This window comes from Melospiza georgiana, chromosome 6 (genome assembly GCF_028018845.1).
Source record: "Melospiza georgiana isolate bMelGeo1 chromosome 6, bMelGeo1.pri, whole genome shotgun sequence".
In the NCBI taxonomy this organism is placed as follows: domain Eukaryota; kingdom Metazoa; phylum Chordata; class Aves; order Passeriformes; family Passerellidae; genus Melospiza; species Melospiza georgiana.
The window spans coordinates 48,229,513-48,249,001 of NC_080435.1; the positions used below are offsets into that span (position 1 = coordinate 48,229,513).

The window sequence follows — 19,489 nt, forward strand, 5'->3', positions numbered from 1 at the left end:
CTTGTTTTTTTTTTTTTTTGAGGGGGTTGGGAGAGGAAGGAAGAGGTTGGGCTGGTTTTATTGCTTTTGGAGTTTTTTGGTGTGGTTTGGTTTTTTTTGGAGCTTTTTCCCCCCTTATTTTTGGTTTGTCTTGGGTTTTTGTTGTTTTTGTTTGGGTTTTTTGTGGGAAAATAAATGGATGATTGCATGTAAAATGTGTGGGGAATTGTGGCTTTGTAAGCACCGTAGTTTTGTTTGTTGTTTTTTTTTTTTTTTTTTTTTTGTAGGCATTAATATTGTTTAGTATCCTATATCTAGTTTTCCTACAGCACTCTTGCAGTCAATACCTATACCAGTGCTTTATTTGGAAGGCTATTCAATGTTCTAATGTGGCTGCATTTATTACTAGGGGAAGGTTCTACTTGTCTTTTGATTGTTCATGTCAGTTATTCATGGTACAGTGTTCCCTCTTTACATGTTAATTTTAGGCAATTACCTGCTCCTCAGCTTCCTCCAGCTGCCACTGACACCTCCTCAGCCTGCTGGCACAGCTGTGCCACCCTCCTTTCCTTGGAAGCTGTGCCTTCTTCAGGTCTTCTACCAAATTTCTTCCTGCTCAGTGAGGTGGCAGAGGAGCCCTGTGGACAGTACCCCATCACTGTTCCTTGGCTGCAGCCTTTTCTGCCATTGCTGGTATTTGTAAAGGTCTACAGTTATTACTGTGAGTATCAGAATGTGCAATGTCCTTAGATTTTTATCATTCACAGCCCAGTCTTAAGTGTGGTGTGTCACACCCAAAAACCAGGGCAGGCCTCTTCAATTGTGAAACACCACGTAGATCTGAGTCCTCTGGTGGTCTCCTGTGGCTTCCACAAATTATGGAGTTTATTTCAGTCTGGCAATCATTTGCCTAAGTGCTGCTGCATCCCTTGAGTAATAGGGGTTAGGCCTAGCTTGGGCTGCTCTCCCTGTGTGTTGCTGGGTGTGGCTGAAACTCTCCAACTCTCAGGTGTTATCCCTCCTTCTGTAAGGGGTCATGTTCCAGTTGCTTTCTGAGACATGTACCTTGGGTGGGGCATCACATTTTGTTAGTGTCTGAGTAGTTGGGAGCATTCCAGGGCTGCTGCTGCTTCACCAAGCAGGTAGCAGAGCATGGCCCACCATGCCTAGGTTGAAAGGCTGGAATAAGGAGCCCAGTCTGACACTGGTGTCTGGTGCTATTTCCCTCTCAGTTGTGTAGAAAGCCTTACATTATAGCTTTGAGCATTATGGCCTGTGTGCTAGCTCAGCTTTGTTCTGCAGTCTGTGCTGCTGGTTTAGCTGCATGAACTGTTAATGGTGTGAATCCACTGGAAAAAGGGAACCAGTGCCATTGAGTATAATGGCTAAATTGCCAACATATGTTTCTCAATATTTAGAATTTTGTTTTTCCTACCAGTGGTATATATGTAATATATCATTGATATAATATAAAAGTATAATTATTTCTCAGTGTAAATAGTGCTGTAGTCTAGCAGAATGTAGTTTTACTGTTTAGTTACAGCTTGAACTGAATTAAGTGAAATAAGCTGCAAAGGCAAGTATGTCTTTTCACAGGAACTTTATCAGAGTAGTTAAATAGGTGCCTGACTCTAAAAAGAAGTAGTTTAATTCAAATGAGACCAGTATTAGTAGGAACTTCAGTGACTGGTGGGCTGGATTTGTGCTGATGACCGTACTTGAACAGAGCACTCAGCCCATTATGGAATCTAGGTCCTTGATTTGTGCCATGTAGTTATGTTGCACCATAAAAACTTTTTCTTTTTTGAAATGTATAATCCAAACAGTTTTTCTACTTTAGGATTCTTTTGTCTAGTTCTGAACTCAAACTTGAGAGCGACATCATGCACTTACAATGTTTGCACTGTTTATGCCTCTGTACCTTTCTAATTAAAGCAAAATATGTGGGCTGGAATCTCAAACTGATGTAAATCAGCAGAGCTCCATTAACTTCTGTAGAGCTATGCTTCTTAATTTCAATATTAGCTTTTCAGCAAAAATGTGGTTAAGAAATGAGAGTTAAAGGGAACCAAAATTGAAATGAGTTTTACTCTAATTTATGTCTGCAAAGTGCAAATATGTTAAAATTCCCATGTTGACCAAAAAAAAAACAAACCCATAAAATCATTTTGCTCACTGAACCATTTAAGCTGTTGATTCATCTGCAGACACATTTCAAAGTCTCCCAACTGTTAAATTTAGGAAGAAAAAAACCAAACTGATAAAAACAAGCTGTTACTTGGTTAGCTGCCCAGCCTTGTATTAAACCACAATATATGCTTTCATTGTAAGAATGGGAAGAGGTTTTTCTAGTGGATGGAACAACTGCTGGAAATCAAACTGGTACATATCATTCCCAATTGTGGCATTAATCACACCATGCAGTTGGGGAAATCATGTTCTATCATTCAGCTTGTGTCTTCGCTGCAAAATTAATTTGAATGATCTATCTCAAATAGTTTAACATCAATGAGAAACTGCGCTGGAACACAACACAAGGGCTTCACTCAGTGATTGAATGACTGCAGTGATTGTGTTAGTGGCTGATGAGAGGTGCTGAAGTAAGCAGTAACTGGTGCTTTCTGACAGACTGGCCAACTGGAATCCAAGCCCTGCCACGCTCAAGTTAAGGAGTTTAAAAGGCATAATCCATTATTAAGCAAGAACAGGTTATCAGACCTTACTGTTTCACAGATGAGGTGCAAGATTTTATGCCCAGTATTTGTTGTTTTTCAAGTAGCAGAAGAAGAATTTTCACAGAACAGAAGACTAGAAAAATGGTACTCATTTGGTGGTGTCCTTTGGTGTTGGCAAACCCTTGATTCCAGGTAAATTGAAATGCACAAGCAGGTCAGTCACCTTGATGTCTTCTTCAGCTACCTTGTGCCAAGCTGTTGAAGGGAGTTACAATGACACTATTAAGCTAAGTTAATAGATTTAGTAATCCAAAATGGACATATAAAGAAGTTTTGAAATGTTAGGTCTGGCTCTCTGGATAGATGAGATGTAATCGATCAGAGGCACTGCTTGCCTTACATCAGGTGAAGGCAGATGAAGTTTGTGGTGAGGCTCTGCTGTATTTAAGTACTCACTGTCCTAGTCCACATTTCTTCATTTTCTGACCACTCTTTCAGCCAAGCTCTGCTTCTGCAGCCATATTCTATCAGATTTCTTTTCATGACTGTCTCTGTTTTCTGGTGCACAGCAGGAATACAAGGAACCACCTTATTTGTGCATGTTGGGGTTTTTTCCTCCTAACTAATGGAGGAAAATCTAAATTGATCTATATAGAGAGAATGTGAACAAAATATACATATATATATATATATATATGTGCTGAGTATTTCTGATATATGTTAGGAAGGTAGGATTTCCTCTTCAATTCATTTAAACTAGTTCTAAAAGAGCAAAACCAGTTTCTGAACCGTGTGATGTCATGAGATGAAGATGATACAAGCTTATTTTAAGACAGAAGAGTAGTGCAGTGTTGTTCCTACATGGGCAGAAGTGAAAGCAATCTGTATATTTTGCAGCTTTATGTTTAAATTCCTTGAATGGCACTGCAGAGTCTTGATGTGGCTAACACAGGAGACTTGCCTTATTTAGACCAGACTCAAAAGCATCCTTTGAATGAGCAATTTCTACATATTTTCTGGGCATCATCTTGGTGTGATGTTTCTTAAGAAAATTTTGGATGTTGCTCTGAGAGGTTTCCTAATTTCACGTATATGGCTTTAGAAAGTGCTTTATAGTATAGGGCCAAAATATGTGCTGCTGTTGGTTATGATTAGATAAGTATGTAATTTTCCTCTTGCTCCTCTTGTTGAGAGTTTAGTGCATATACTCCACTGAGTTTTTTCTCTGCCTTCATTAGCTTTCAGATGCTGAGTCTTTTCCTACCATGTTCTGAGACTCCATAATTCCCGGTTTTTATTTTTGTAGTTACCTCAGTGATATTTATAGCCTGTGATAATTTCCCATGGTGCCTTTCTGATGGTCCAGTTAGATGTACCTTTCTTGCTTCTCAAGGCTGGACAATATAGTTTGGTGCCTGCTGAGTCTTTTGTGAGCATCTATCAGGTACAAATACATTTTTGTTATGTTGGTTTGGGATTTTCTGTGGAATGGTACCTCATAGTCTGTATGCAGACTGAATAGTAAACCAGTGCAAAATGAGGTGGGGAGAACTCATCAATTTGCCTGTCAGGCAGTGGTGTTTGCAAAGAAATTAAAACTGCTGGCACTGTTTAAATTGTGTGCACTATTGATGGCTGCTTGGGCATGAGAAGAGCATGCATGCAGTACAGTGACAGTGGGATGCCTGGTTTCACAAAGCAACACTCCAGACGTGCAGCTTGAGAATTTGTGCAGAAATGGAGAAATACCTGAGTTCAGAGGAGCTATTTGTAGAACCAGCAGCAGTGAAGCAGGAGCTCCAGCTATGACCTATATATCCAGGCTTCCAGCTGGGCTTGTGCCATATGAGCTGAAGCTTGTGTGACAGTAGTTCCTCTGTTAATGGTATCTGAGCTGGCTGGATTAAAGAGAGGTGTGTGTGTTGTGTTTGACTGTACTTTCTTCTACACTTCACTTCTAAGGTCTAAAAAAAGCCTGTACAGATCTTTCATGATTGGGCTGTGACATTACTAAATTGATGTGCCTTTTTTCCCCTTATTTCCTTCCTTTTGCTCATTTCACTTTAGTGGCTTTTGGCTTTGCATTCCCCTTTATCTAGTATTGCTCTAAGTAGAGTTTGTCTCTCCTTCTTTCTGTGAATTGATATGAGCTTTATTGCAACATTTATTTACAGATACCAAGTAGCCATGGAATAGCATTCTGTGTGATTGAAGACAGCATAAGAAGGACTGTAATGTTGGATTGTGAAATTATTTTAATGTTTATCTTACTACTTTCCAGTAGTGGACTCTCTGCTGCTTGCCTCTATTCTACATCAATATGACTGTTATTCTGGAATAACTACTATGCATTTAGGAGATAAATCAGCTTCCCTTCCTGAAATCTCCAGTGCTGCTTAGTAGGCAGTATTAGTATGTGGAAGTCTCCAGATCTTCCACGAAACTGGTTTTTACTTACCAGATTTCCTATCAAATATGAGGATATTGAAATTTATAGTAGAGGCTAGAACTTAAGAGATTTTTCTTGAAGTACTGCATGACTGTTTACAGCTTCTCACTGAGTTTCTAGAGTAATGACAAAGGGCTCCAAGGGATGTTGTCTGGGGAGGACTGTGCAAATCTGCCATTTGAAAAGTTATTTATGCAGTAAATGAATTGCGACATAGGAGCTGGAGAGTTGAGTCTTGGTTGCCTTGGATGGGATTACCTATGTGGGAAAGGTGAAGCAGATTGTTCATCTGTGGCATAAGAAATGTGTTGATGTCATTTTTTATTATTGAGCAGAGACTGCATGCTGCAACTCTCATGTGTTTGTGACTTTGAGCTGAAACATGTGAACTGAGAAGTAATGCTAGTAATCCTGTGTGCTCAAGAAGTGTAAACCTGGCCCTACAAAATTGTGGTGTTTGTTTAACAGGTAAACAACAAGTCTGGGTCTCTTTTGTTTGTCTTCTGGGTTCTGTAAATCTTTTAGGTTTTTGGGCTTGTGCCCTCTTCTACAAGCACAAAGCTACAGGCAGGATTTTTTTTAAGTGAAAGCTGATGTTCTTACATAATTGCACAATTTCAGGACCATGGTTTCAGAAAAAGTAAAAAACCAAATATGATATGTTTTACAAAGGACTAATGAGACTTGGCTATACCACATAAGCTGGGCTCACACGGAAAAACTATTGTGCTTCTGATTTCTGTATGAAAATGATTCTTTCAAAGCACCAAGGGGTACATGGAACCAAAAGTTATACTGAGTGCTTGACTTCAAAGCCTGACTTCATCCAGAGGTTTTTAACACTGTTGGAGGAGTTTTTAGGGAGCTTATTTGGTGCAACTTAAAATAATTTTCCAAAATTCATCTTCTTCCAAGAGAAAAGCAAAATTTGGAGAATTAACCAGGAGATCACAGTTGCATCAGCAGAGTGATTTTTTTAAGGGCTGGATAGGGCTTCTGAGTTCCATGAAAATATTGGCTTGCCTGTGCTGAACTGTCTTGGGTATTCTGGCCTCAGTAAGGTCACCAAAGAGGCCTTAGGGCCTCTGCCTTAGTGCAGCATCTTTGAATTTTACTGGTTCCCTCTTGGTTAAAGGAGTTTTTTGGACAAAGTACAGGAAAACTCACTGTTGGAAGCAAACCTAAGTTGGCAGGGGTGGAATCAGTGTTTGAGTTAGTTCTTTTTACAACTGCCTTCCATAATTTTCCTTTTATATCTGGAAAGGTAAGCTTCTAAGTAAGAAAAGTTAACAATACCCATGCATACCCATTGTATGCCTTTCTCTGGTCTTAGTAGGCCTGACTTAAAGTCTGCTGTTCCTAGGCTATCTCATGCCCATTTGATTCTAAAAAAGCAATTTGTTAAACTTAATCTTAGCCTGGTAGAATCTTAGCCATGTATAGTTTTTGTGCTGTTTCAACTTGAAGAATGTCACAATTTTCCTAGATGGCTGAAATTCCTACTTGGATGTGGTATATTTTAAGTATTAAATTTCGTTTCTTTTTCTATGCATTTGGGGGAAAAGAATGGTGTGTGCCAATACAGCTGCTTTTAAATGAGCCATGCTGAAGCTTTTACCAAAGTAGAAGGGATTCAAAAGCTTATTATTATGCATTCACTGTACTGAAGGCACAATAGCAGAGTTTCATTTAAAGTGCACTTCTGTTCTGAATGATAGCTGCTGTGCCAGCTCTTGTGGTTGCTTAATTATTTCATCTCAGTGTTTTCTACATGTGTTCTGTTCAATTTTCAAGTAACCTAGTAGCTTTTCTGGCTGCTAGCAATTCAAACTTCACCTGTGGTCTGACTTGGATCCTGTCAATTTTGCCAGTGATTTTGCCATTTGAACGTGGTTGTCACTTCTACTGAGGGTGTACCTGGCAGGTAATAGACCATATTCTGTCTTATTTGAGGTCTGTCCCCAATACATGGAAGGAGGTAGTAATCACCCAGTTTTATTCACTGAAGAAGGGTGGGTAGAAGGAACTTTGTTGCCCAGAACAAGTACTTTTGTAGTCATTTTGAAGCAGAGGTGTTCATGGAACAGGATCAGTGATATTTCATAAAGATGTTATTTCCTGTCACTTCTTTTATATCTGTTCTTAAATGTAATTGTTTTTCTTATTAGCTCTTCCATGGTAGCCAGCTTTTACTTTTTTAAGGGCAGTTTTGATCCCATTGTTCATTTGGCACCTATGGAATAATGTTAGAATGGACTAATAACTCATCCCTGTGGCAAATGAGGTCTTCAGATGTTCAGAAAAGATTTCTCCTTTGGACTAAATTCACTTAACTGATCCCTCTTGCTTGCATATTCAAGCAGCACAAGGAAGATTTTCTCCCTGCTATGGAATTCTGTAGTGTGAGGAAATCTGCCAAGGGCAGCTTCTCTGGTGCTTGTTCCTTGTATACAGCCTGCTGATAAGAGTCATTTTGGGAACCAAGGAAGAGGTAGTGGTCTGCTCTGATTGTCATGCCATTCATTAGGCATAATGCAACAATATATGTAAGAACAGCTCCAGTGCATACTCTGTAAAAATATTTGTTGAAGTATTTAAAAAGTATATTTTAACCGGGGAGTTAATACCCACTATGTGTAAAAGTGTCCTTTTGTGCCAAATGGAGTGGGTCATTTCAAAGGGGGTCACTAGTCCACAGTGTCTTAAAATGACATTACACTTTTTGTAATCTTTTCAGTGACATGCTACAGTTTGTCTGCTTCACTTACAAAGCTCATTGTTACAGAAATCAGATTGTCATTTTTCCCCTGGCAATATAGTTTGTGAACAGACCTGCAGTGAAATCCCCTTGAAGATGCTATTGACATGTCAGACAAAGCAGCATCTTCTTGGTGTTATTGTGAGGTGAATAAACTGAGTTTATTCAGTGATTAGGCTGAACAATTAGTATAAATACTTTTCATTCTTTAGTTCTGGAAGAGATTTTTGAGTCTGGGAGTAAAAAAAAATCTAAACAAGATCTCATTGAGCTTGAGCTGAGAATACCAAAACCTCATAGTGTGATGTTTGATTCTCCAGCTTGTTTGCAGCTGGAAGGCTTGCCTGTGAAAAACATAAGGAATGATTCTTTTCTGAAGGGCTGAAAAGTTTTCTGACCTTTTAATAACTGTCCTTTTTATGTGAGTCACAGCACTGATTGTTAATCCAGTCATTATCCTTTTTCCAAAAGGTAGTGATCTTGCCAGGGACATCTCTTTTTATCTGTATTTAAAAAGGACACAGCCAAAGAGCTCTCTCCTTCAAATGAAACAAGATGCTGTAGACCATCGAAACTAGACTTTGAGGAAGCAGAAAATGAGAGAGAGGTGGAGAGGGAGTGTCAAATGTGTGAAGCTCAGAATGGGAAGTTCCATGTAGAGACAAATTCCACGTGGAAGACACAATTATTTACTGGTAACTGACGTCTTTAGTTAATTCACAGGACAGTCAAGAGGTAGTACCATTTAAACTGTTCACATTATTCCATGGTGTTTATTCAGTCCTGAGAACCAGAATTATTCCCCCAGAGCCTGGAAATGGCATGTCATATCTGAAAAAGCTGCACCAGTGCTGGACCCTGGCAGTGTTTGAGCTGCTTTGCCAGCCTTGGCTCAGAGTAGTGTAAACAGAGTATGAGTCAGTGAGTGAAAAAGAGGAGAAGGTGAAAATTTTTTTAACACCCTGGTTTAGGAATCTGACATGTGAAATAAAAGGGTTGGGGTCCTTAAGGTGGTATTTTGAAGAATACGCTCATGCTTAGTGGAAAACTGGTAATAAGAGAAGATGCTAGAAAAGTTCAGAAATTGTGTGAATGGTCTGGAAGCCAGGGAGAGAAAAACCAAGCAAAACATGATTTCAAACCTTGGGAACCTTTTAGAGGTGGTTTTTTTTTTTTGGTTTTTTTTTTTTTTTTTTAGTAACACAAAGGTTAATACATGAAATGCTGCTTTCTGGTGTGTGGATGCATCCTCATGTTGCAGTACTTGTGTATTCTTGGGTCCTCACTGAGTCCTCTAGATCATGAACTGGGATTTCATCATGCCTTTTAATTTTTTGGTTGATAGATAATTCTTAATGTGCTTTTTCATTGTTTGAGATCAACTTAATGAGTCAAAATACTTTTTTATAAAAGAAAGGAGAAACTCAATGTAAGTCTAGAATTTAATAAGCTATTAATTTTACTTTTTATTGTAGCTAATCCAGTTTTGTATAGACATTTTCATAACTTCATAATGACAGAGAATTTTCAAGGCTATTTCATAAATAATAGCATTCTTTACAATCATATTAAATGGATTTGATGGTTGGGAGTTGAGTCAGTTATTTTCTTCATAAGCTGCTACTTTTCCATTGCACATATGATTGCACTTGGGAGTCCTCTTTTGGTTGAGCAATGTAAATTGAATTAATATACCAGAGAGAGAAAACTTGTTCATAATTCTACTGTTTATGAGGTGAGGGGTATGGAGGAGGATGCTTAGTGTGCCTCCTGCCAGATGGTACTTTGCCTGCAAATAGAAAGCTTGATCTTTGGCATCACACAGTTTTACATGGATGCACAAATGCCTCTCAAAGAAGTTGGGTGGTGTTTCAAATAGTTTCATTGCTCTTCATTTGGATTATTGTTATTGTTGCCTTATTGTTGCTTAAGTGGTATAATCCATGAGACAAGTTTACTCAAGAGTTATCTCTAGAGAAGCATCCTTGCAGAATTTTTCAAATAAATGTGTATTTCTTTGAGTTACCCATTCCTGATTTGCAGTACGAGTGCTGCCTAGGTTAGTATGCAGCAAAAGCTGAACTGAGTGTGAGGGAAAATCCTCAAGTCATCCTGCTACAGAAAACTGGAAACAGCTGTCTAATGGGAATGGGAGCTTAAAGCTTGATAATTCCTACTTTTTCCAGAGGGCATCTGACATGATCAGTGAACTGTTCATTATTTCTTCTTTGGTCCTTTTAAGATTTGTGTGTTACCAGCTTTCATGGTTAAATGTGCTTGCTGAGTGTACCATTTTTCTTCACTGCCAATTTAGAGTTAAGGGACTGTTAGCTTGTGGAAAAAAAACCCAAAAAACTTTAATGTACGATGGCACATATATGATTTTCTAATGACTATTCAAATCCATTACATCTAATTTAGGAAAGTATTATTAAAAAGGAGGACTTCCATATGACACATTTTATATTTGAGTAAACTAGTTTCACTGTGATGGTAAGATCTTAGGGTTTGACTTTGTTTCTGGTATTAATACTACATTACATAACTGAAGCCAATGCTTTTCTATGAGCAAAAGCTACCTGCTATTCTTTTCTCAAGTCCACAATTAGTGTCACAATATTTACAGTGCACAGGTTGTGCAAGAGGATTAGCTGAGTGTGTTATGTCGTTTCCTGACACAGCCTACATGTACAGAGGTCATTGCTGTCCTCCTGAGACTGTTCCACTTCAGCACCTGGATAATAGGTGAAACATGACAGGGAACTGACCCTTTTGACATTCATGGTAAAGGGAATATGGAAGGATGCTTTCCAAGTTGCTAACCATCTTTCTGTCAAAATCTTCCCAGTGCCCTGATTTTGAAGAGCAGTGTGGGCAGCTAAAGTCACAAATGTTTTAAAAGCAAGACTTATTCTAAGACATACTTATCCTATTCATTGCAGCTCAGCTTATATAGGGTCCTTGCATTCAGGGAGATGCTGTTGGAAGGAGTGATGGTTTTTTGGCGTTCAATCAAATCTTGCAGCAGATCAGTATGGAATTATAATTCAGTCCAATTTGCAGTACCATGAAGTCTGTTGCAAAACTCCTGTCACACAAACTGTTGATATCTTGCTGCTGACACCAGGTAATGATGCATGCATTTGCTTGGCAGGTACAAAGAAGCTCACTTCTGCACACAGTGATGAGTTTGTTCTCTGTCACTGAGACACAACTACAGGTGTATGGACACAACATTAAGCCTGGGGAAGATGAGGATCTGGACTGTGGGAAGGGAATTGCACACAAACAGAAATATACTTTAGTGCAGAGGTGCCTAAAGCTGTTTGCAGTGCTTAAAAAAATGACACAAAGTTTAAGTATTCAAGCTAGCTTGTGAATATGATTATTTAAGGTGTAAAAGTAGAATTCTATCTATCCTTCATCCCCTTACACATCTGTTCTGGGTGAGTCTGATGATCAGCAGTCCCTGAGTGCCAGGGTAGGTGTTGGAATCTGTAGCTGTGGCAGGGCCTGAAGGGACAGAGGAGCGTGATGTAGGCATGAAAAGGGGCATTGAGCTTTTGTGTACATCATGTGCCTAACCTCCTTCATGCAAAGGCAGAGCTGATTGCACATAGCCTTCAAAAATCTACAGAACCGTTTTCCCTGTCAGGAAGAACCTTAAGAGTTGTAGCAGGCTTGAACACTTAGCAGGTGTTAAGACTTGGCATGTTTGTTGTGAGTAAATCAACTGCTAATAAGGTGAAGAAATCACATGTCAAGGCAGGTTATAAAACCACGGATCCACGTGGTTGTTGAGATGGTTGTCAGGCTTAGGGGATTCTGAAACTTCCCTTCATTGGCAGCCTGCCTGTCAGGGTATGGGTAGGGCATGTGGGAACAATGCTCTCAGGGTACCCAGAATTAATCTGCTCACAGCCTACGTCAGGGCAGGTGTCACAGGCACGCCGGGGTTGCCCCAGCTGCTCCGTGCCAGCTCTTCTCTCTGGAGCCAAGCAGGAGCTTATGCTCTGCAGCTGCTCTTGGATTCTGCTCTCAGGCATGCTCTTTGCATGCCTTGTATAGCTCTTTAGCCACAGACAGCTCAGCCAGAGCTTTTTATCAAAGCTGTCATGCCATAAGCAAGGATTTTTTTATGTCCGTGACTCAGAGAAGAAGGCGGTGGCGTCCCCTCCAAGTCGTAACTGGAGAAGGTGCTTTTGTTTCCCCACTCACTTAATGATTGGAGAGAGGGAACAGATTTGTGGCAATTTCAATATATACTTGGCTTTTTCTTGGTGCCCTCCCTTCCTCCTGAGATGTGTGCCCGGGTAAGATGAGCTGCAGGACCCATGAGTTTGCAACAGTACCAGCAGGATAAATATTTCTGTATTTCTATCTGTTTTTAAGATGATGGGTGTATGTTCCCCTCCTTTTTTTGGCAAAGGTTATCCCCATTAGATGTACTGCTCTTCATTTAATCTCCTCCTCCCATCTGTTCTGTCTTATTTCAGTAGAAACCAAGGAGATGTAGCTCCCACTCAGGCAGACAGATAACTCCATCTCCCATACATGAGAAAATATCTCTGTGTGAAGCAGAGCAGTGCCTTGCTGTGCACACATATCAGATGTACCACGAGGGCAGACTGCTCTCTCAAACTCTGATAATGTCATATTCCCTCTGTCAGCTTATACAGATGAGGGAATCTGCCCCCTTCAGCTAAGTGTTGAATTCCCAGGCCTAAAATAGGACCCAGGGGAATCCAAACAGCTTTTTCCTGAGAAACCAGGTTATCACAGTAGTAGGTAAGAAAAACAAATAGTTCAAGATACTAAAGCCATAATATAGCTAGTAAATAAAGAACAGTGCATATAGCTAAGCTATACAGAATTTGTAGGTAATTGTTAGACCAAACCTGTGATTATTTGGATAATAAAGCCATAAAGACAGCAAACGTTTATACAGTAAAACTCCATGCTGTACCTTGGAACTCGCTGGTAGGTGGCCATTTCATTAAGAAAGAAATCTTGTCTACCAAGCTCCAGAGCTTTGTTTAATTTCCCCAACTTTTATAGAAGATTTTGAATTGTCTCACTGTGAGAAAAAATGCACACAATGAGCTCCTTGTAGAGAGGAGCATTATCTTTGAGAAAAGCTGTCTTCATGTTAGTTCATGCAGTATTACCTCTGTGAGACAAGCAGGTGTTCATTACGAGTAGTTATTTATTACTAATGCTGTTATCACCAGAACATACTGTTATCACTGTCTAGGAAGCAAGGCAGTTTGCAGTGAAGCTGCTTTGCTTTTGTTTTGTGATTAGATGCCTACACCTGTTTTTTATTTTCTGGCTCTTACCTTTTATGTCCTCGGGAGTTCTGATTTCCTATTTGGTATTAATTTCACAGAAGTAAAGTCACCTTAGAAAGATTAGAAAAATGGTGATTTTTATTCATGCTTCTTAAAACTTCAGTTTATACTACCTTAACAGTTTTTAACATTGTATTGTGAAATATTATACAGTCATCTGAATGAGATGACCAGGTAGGTAAGAGCTTCCCAGATGGCACATCCAGTTTGCCAAGATGGGGAACAGGGATATATTCCTTCTGCCATGTGGTGGCAGTAAGGGGATGGCACTTCTGGCACAAGCACCTGTGATGGGAGCTGCACACCTTTGCATCCAGTTATGTGAAAAGATCTGCCTCGTGTGCAGGGTCCTGTTCTCATTGCTGGAGACCCAGGCCAGGGCTCTGTTCTTTGCTGTTCTATGTGTGTTCTCACAGCCACAGCTGGAATGGAGGAGACAGAGGGCTGCAAAAAATGGGGGTTGCAGTGTGAATGGTGTGTGTGTCCTGAATACATGCACGGGGGCATGGTATTTCAACCAGTGATGTAAGGACAATCATATTGTGGAAGCAGCTGTAGATCTGGGTCTTTTCTCCCGCTTCTCTTCCATTATGGAAGTTTCCTTAATGCATTTTTAGTTACTAATCACTTCAGATAATATTAGTTTTTCTAAGGCAGAATTTATTAAAAAACACATGCCTTGTGTGCTTACTATTTTTTTACCATATATTATTTCATGTGGCAAGGAGTAACTTCTCTGAAAAAATTTACTTTTGTCAGCTAATGTAACTGTAACAATAAGTTCTTACAGTTGATGGTATTTCAGTATTATTCCAGAAAGGTATTCCATTCTCATAGAGGGAATGATATTTTTTATACTAGGTATTACTATATTACTGTATATAGCAGTGTATTACTACAAGGAACCTACGTGGCTGTTACATGCATATGTGCTTCTGTTGGCATCTTAAAATGTTTATAAAACATATAAAATAGATTAAAGCATTGCGGGTTGCTGCATCTTGACCAGTAGTTTGCGAATTATCCTGTACTGTGTTCCTGTAAGAGTGTCAACTGTGATTACACAGTGTCTCAAAACTACAGAGCACTAAAGAGATTCTGAAATGGCAAGCTGTAATATAATACATCAGAAGAGGCACTTATGTCTGGTCATATGTTTCTGCAGATGCTTCCCTGTTTTTCATTCTTCTGTTTCTACAGGCTGTGTACATTTTTTTTTTTTTAAAAAGTATGTTTTTCTTCCAGCCATTAATGAGTTTCCTGAAGATATATTTACAAATAAAGAACGTCAGCAAGGAGGAATTTTGCTTCATATCATTGCTGTAAGTTGTTCTCTACCATGCTTCCTTCTTGTTTTCCTTTTATGTTACTTATTCTATTTTATTTTTTAATAACGTGTTAATTATTATAGTGACCTTATTATGCAGAGTTCTGTATATATCAGCAAGTTTTTAATACTTTGATTTCAGTATTTCTAATACATCTATATGAGTACAATTTCTTAAAAGGTAACACCTTGGGGACATGGTATAGTGGTGGACTTGGTATTGTTGGATTAACAGTTGAGCTTGATGAGTGTAAGGGTCTTTTCCAACCTAAATGATTCTATGACTCCATGATTTAAGAAAAGTATGCAAGTCTGAATTTGCAGTACCTATGCATTCATCCTCTTGGAGATAAAATCCTGGCAGAATGGAACACATGACTTTTATTTCATATTATATAGACAGAGTTTGGGATTCCTTCATTATTAACATCAAGCATGATGTGGAAGTTTCTTTAATCTCTTTCTTTTCTTTTGTGCCTCTATGCAACAGCTGTAGTTATAATTTAAAAAGCCCTAAAGCCACCCTAAAGAAATACAGAAAATATCATGTGGAATTTTATTTTCTCTTGTATTAAAAAACAAAGCAAGTGAGGTCTGCAGGCTACTGTTTCATTCCCAGCTCAGGGAAAGTAAAGTATAAAGGAGTTCTGTTTGATGGACAGCAGCAGGATCAAGCCCACTGCATGGGCACAGCACATAAAGCTGCATAGCACAGTGAGAGAATCACACCTGTGCAGGGAACCAGGGTCATTTGTAAGCATTTTTGTGCAGTGATCCATGGCCAGAGCCCACTTATTTCTAGGTGTAAATATTTCCTGAATATTGTTCATCAGCCTGATTTTACTTTCTATATAATTACTTGGTTTGATAATTAGTTAAAAATATAGAAGATGACTTCATAACTTGGTAGCTTTAGCTGTTACTTTTCATTATATGACGTGTTGTGGCATCCTGTTCTCTTAAAGTGTGGTACCTTTCATATCTTAGGGTCTGACAAATGTTCCAAATGAGATCTTACATTCAAAAATCTGGTTTTATGTTGTAAATTTATCAACAGGAAGATTTTAATTTGGAATGAAATAAAAAGTGAAGCTATACTTTTGCTAATTTGAATAAAGGTTGCATTACCTTTTTTCCTTTTTTCATATACAGGAAAAATCTAAAGTATTCCTTGAATGTATTTTCTTTACAGGCTCTTTATATGTTTTATGCTTTGGCCATAGTATGTGATGACTTCTTTGTTCCATCCTTAGAGAAAATTTGTGAGGTATGTTAACAAAAATTATCACTCTTTTAGAAATTTATTTAGAGAATGTTACTTAGATATATTATTTCCCATTAAAAAAAATTAACCGGTGTTCTGTGCACACTTGTTTCTCTGGCCACACTCAAGAAGAAAAAAAACTCAAAGATTTAATGAGATTGGATGGCAAACCCCACTCTTAAATACCTGAGGCATGTAACTAGAAGAGGTATGGGTTATGGATGGGTTTGATTTATTATTGTACTCGTTTTGAAAAGTAACTTGAGGAAAGATATCATAGATAGAAAAATTATTGTGGTGGCTATGCAAATCTTATTGTACATCTGCCACCATTTCAGCAAGCAGAAAGGAAGTATACATGGTCATGGCATAAAGTGGAAAAAGGAGAAAATCTGTGAGAAAAGTATGTACCTTGGATATGGACTCAGAATAAAAATCTTTGATGCAAGGAAAAAAAAGTAACATAATGGCTTTACCTAATTTTGAGAGGACTTTGCAAAATTATTTTTAGGATTCTAATTGAGTTGGTTGTGACAGGGCTTGTAAATGTATGATTTTGGTGAACAAAATAAATACATAATACAGATGTAGATTTTAAATCCTTTTTAAACACAAAATGAAAATCGCCACTTTTGCTTTTAAACAAAACTAAGAGTGACCATGTTCTGAAAAACTCCTGGGTTTTTTTTTTTTTGTAGCTGGTTTAAAAGTCTCTTTTCCTGTTACTAAATACCTGCTGGTTTTACTCAGAGTTATAAGCTTACACTCATCAGTAGAAGAACAAATAGAATAATAAGGGAACACTAAAATACTCAATTGGGATCTTTCCAGGTGTTCAGTATTCAGCATGCACCTTAGACACCATATTTAACTTATACTAGTTGGTTGTACCAATTACTGGCTACTGATCCTTAATAAAATCTTTACATTTTGTCTCACATTCTGCTGAGCATCTGAACAGCTACCAGGAGTTCAGATAGCACATTTAGGTTTGTGCTCCTGCAGCAGTATGACTGTTAATAGATCATATTTGTGTTTGTTTTGTCAAGAAGTGGAGGATGCCATTGTTATCAGCTTAAGATGTTTTCAGGCAAACTGCTTGAAAAATACAGGATTTTTTTACTTCTTTTGTCCCTAGTTACTTTTCTATCCTTGAAAGAAAAATAGTGTGCTAAACATGATTGTAGAGACTCTCAAAAAGGAAAAAAACTCCTTCATAAAAATGTGCTTCAAGGGAAAGATCTTTAGACTGCTAAATTGATGCAGCCCACTTGTGGACCTGCACGTGTTTTTGCTGGTCTGAGAACTCTAAGTTACCTATATCCTATTAAAGCTTAAGAGACACCATCGTAAAAATAGATCTCTCTACCGTGCCCAGCTCTCTCTCTGTCTAACTGGACTAATTTTATCTGTGTCAGCAGAGGACTCACTTTTGATTAACACAGTTGAAAAGTGAAGCCAGAATCCAGCCTGCTGTTTGTAGGATTTATTCACAAAGGTTGCATTTTTCTGTTACCAGTTTTCATTTTTGGATTTTAGAAGCCCTAGGAGTTGGGGAATTGAATGACTGTGTTTAGAGTTACAGAAGTAAATTAATGAAAACAATTTGATATGTTTACAATCCTTTTGAATCTGCAGAGATACATTTCTTTAATCAGCTCCATGTAAGCCACAATTGACTATTCATTTACGTACATAACTGTAGAAGTCCACAATGTAAATACAGTAGCAGTGCTGAAATTACCAATTGTTTTCTTCTAGAAACTACATTTGAGTGAAGATGTTGCTGGAGCCACATTCATGGCAGCAGGGAGCTCCACCCCAGAACTGTTTGCATCTGTTATAGGTATGGAGCCCACACACAAGCTTTTTTGAGATCTGCTGTTAAAAAGTCAGCAGCAGATTAAGCACAGGTACCTGTTCTTCTGACAATTTATAATCAGCAATTGCAACTGTCAGCTAGTCTGTGGTTCATGGTATCATTAACTACTCAAAATATCTCATGAAACTGTGAGTCTTCTCTCAAAACACAGAGAGGAATGTCTGATTCTGAGCACAGGACGCAAAAGAAGAGATTTATTGAAGTCCCTTGAGAAGTAATTTGACATATTTGGAAATAGATTAAGAGCAGCCCTGAGGAGAAAGACTTGGGGATGTTGGAAGATGAGCTCGTCATGATCTGTCGCTGTGCAGCCAGTGTGCACTTGCAGCCCAGAAAACCTGCTGTGTCCTGGGCTGTGCCAGGAGCAGCGTGGCCAGCAGGCTGAGGGACGTGGCACACTGAAAACTAAGCTGTGAAACAGAAGTTACTGTTGAACTAACTAGTTGAGAAATCATTTACTAAAAGTATATATGTAAAGGTTCTAAGCCACAGCTAGCTAGACTAAAAGACCAAATTATTACACAGAGAAGTGAGCCTTAATTATGAAACATGTTTTGGGTAATCTTTGAAACGGTCTCTACTTCACAAGTAGTATGTGTTCTGAGCAACCTAAAATTAAATGACACAGGTAGTTATGTATGTTTTGCTCCCTCTGCAGGTGTATTTATCACTCATGGAGATGTAGGAGTTGGGACCATTGTTGGTTCAGCAGTTTTCAATATCCTCTGCATTGTTGGTGTCTGTGGACTGTTTGCAGGACAGGTTAGTAAGATACTTGTCTTTATGTAGTTTTCAATTGCTTACAATTTAGAGGTTTCCATGAGCATATGTTAAAAAAGGACAAAATCACAGACAAAAATGGCATTGTGAATAACCTCAAAGATTGGAAAGACTATACAAATGCTTTACAAATAGTGAGTGTTTCTAAAAAGTTCAGCTGTGGTGTCAGCACTCTGAATATGGAGCATACAGAGGAAACTGGTCCTAATACAGTCCTGTGTTTACGATCAACTGATCATTGGCATCTGCTGATCCTTCCTTGTACTGATGACAGTCAAAGAATCTGGGACACAAGCATGAGATTTGCTCCATTTACTCAATAGATGATTAAATTGTTTATCATATTTTTTCAGGTAGTAAGTCCAGTATATCCACAGGATCAAGGAACAATTGATTTACTGTAGTACAATGAATTTTACTTTACAACTGAAATTATGACCAAGTCAAGTATCATTAGTAAGAAATGTATTTCAATAATGGAAGTTTCTGTATTATTTTTATTACTGATGCCTATTATAGATCCATTGTCTAACAGACTGGTGGATGGTAATGGTAGTGTAGAACTGCATTTTTCAGAATTGTTGCTAGTAATAATAATTATTCTGCTCACACACCTAAGTTATTTTTAGATGGGGGCTATTGTTTGTCTGTTTTTGAAATCCCATATTTTTGTTGGCTGAAGGTGTGGTGTTTTTCAGGTGGTTTGTCTCACCCAGTGGGCTGTGTTCAGGGATTCTGTGTACTACACAATATCAGTGATTGTACTTATTGTGGTAAGTAGCTGTCTTATCAGTTACTGTGTTTCATTGCTTGAATTTTTGGTGGACCAGCCTGCTCACTATACACACTGGCAAATAATTATTTTCCTAGCTAGTTGTAGTGGCATCTGGAAGTGAGAGCTGAGCTCCACAATGTTGTATAAATATGAAAATTTCATACAGCCTTGTGGAATAGGTGCCCACCATGTCCATCAGTGTCCATTCATTATGTCCCTATGGTTTGTAAAGTTCTGCAGGCTAGTAGG

At 38.5% G+C, this 19,489-nt stretch overlaps 1 protein-coding gene across 1 annotated transcript in view; it reads left to right on the top strand.

Moving 5' to 3' along the window:
• LOC131084961 (ras and Rab interactor 3-like) overlaps positions 1-19,489 on the top strand; it is a 153,955-nt gene that overhangs the window by 34,195 nt on the left and 100,271 nt on the right. Inside the window, exons 3-7 of the mRNA XM_058026719.1 lie at positions 14,458-14,534; positions 15,732-15,806; positions 17,565-17,649; positions 18,344-18,447; positions 19,164-19,238. Coding sequence (XP_057882702.1) covers positions 14,458-14,534; positions 15,732-15,806; positions 17,565-17,649; positions 18,344-18,447; positions 19,164-19,238 — 416 coding nt within the window. The remainder of the gene's footprint in view (positions 1-14,457; positions 14,535-15,731; positions 15,807-17,564; positions 17,650-18,343; positions 18,448-19,163; positions 19,239-19,489) is intronic.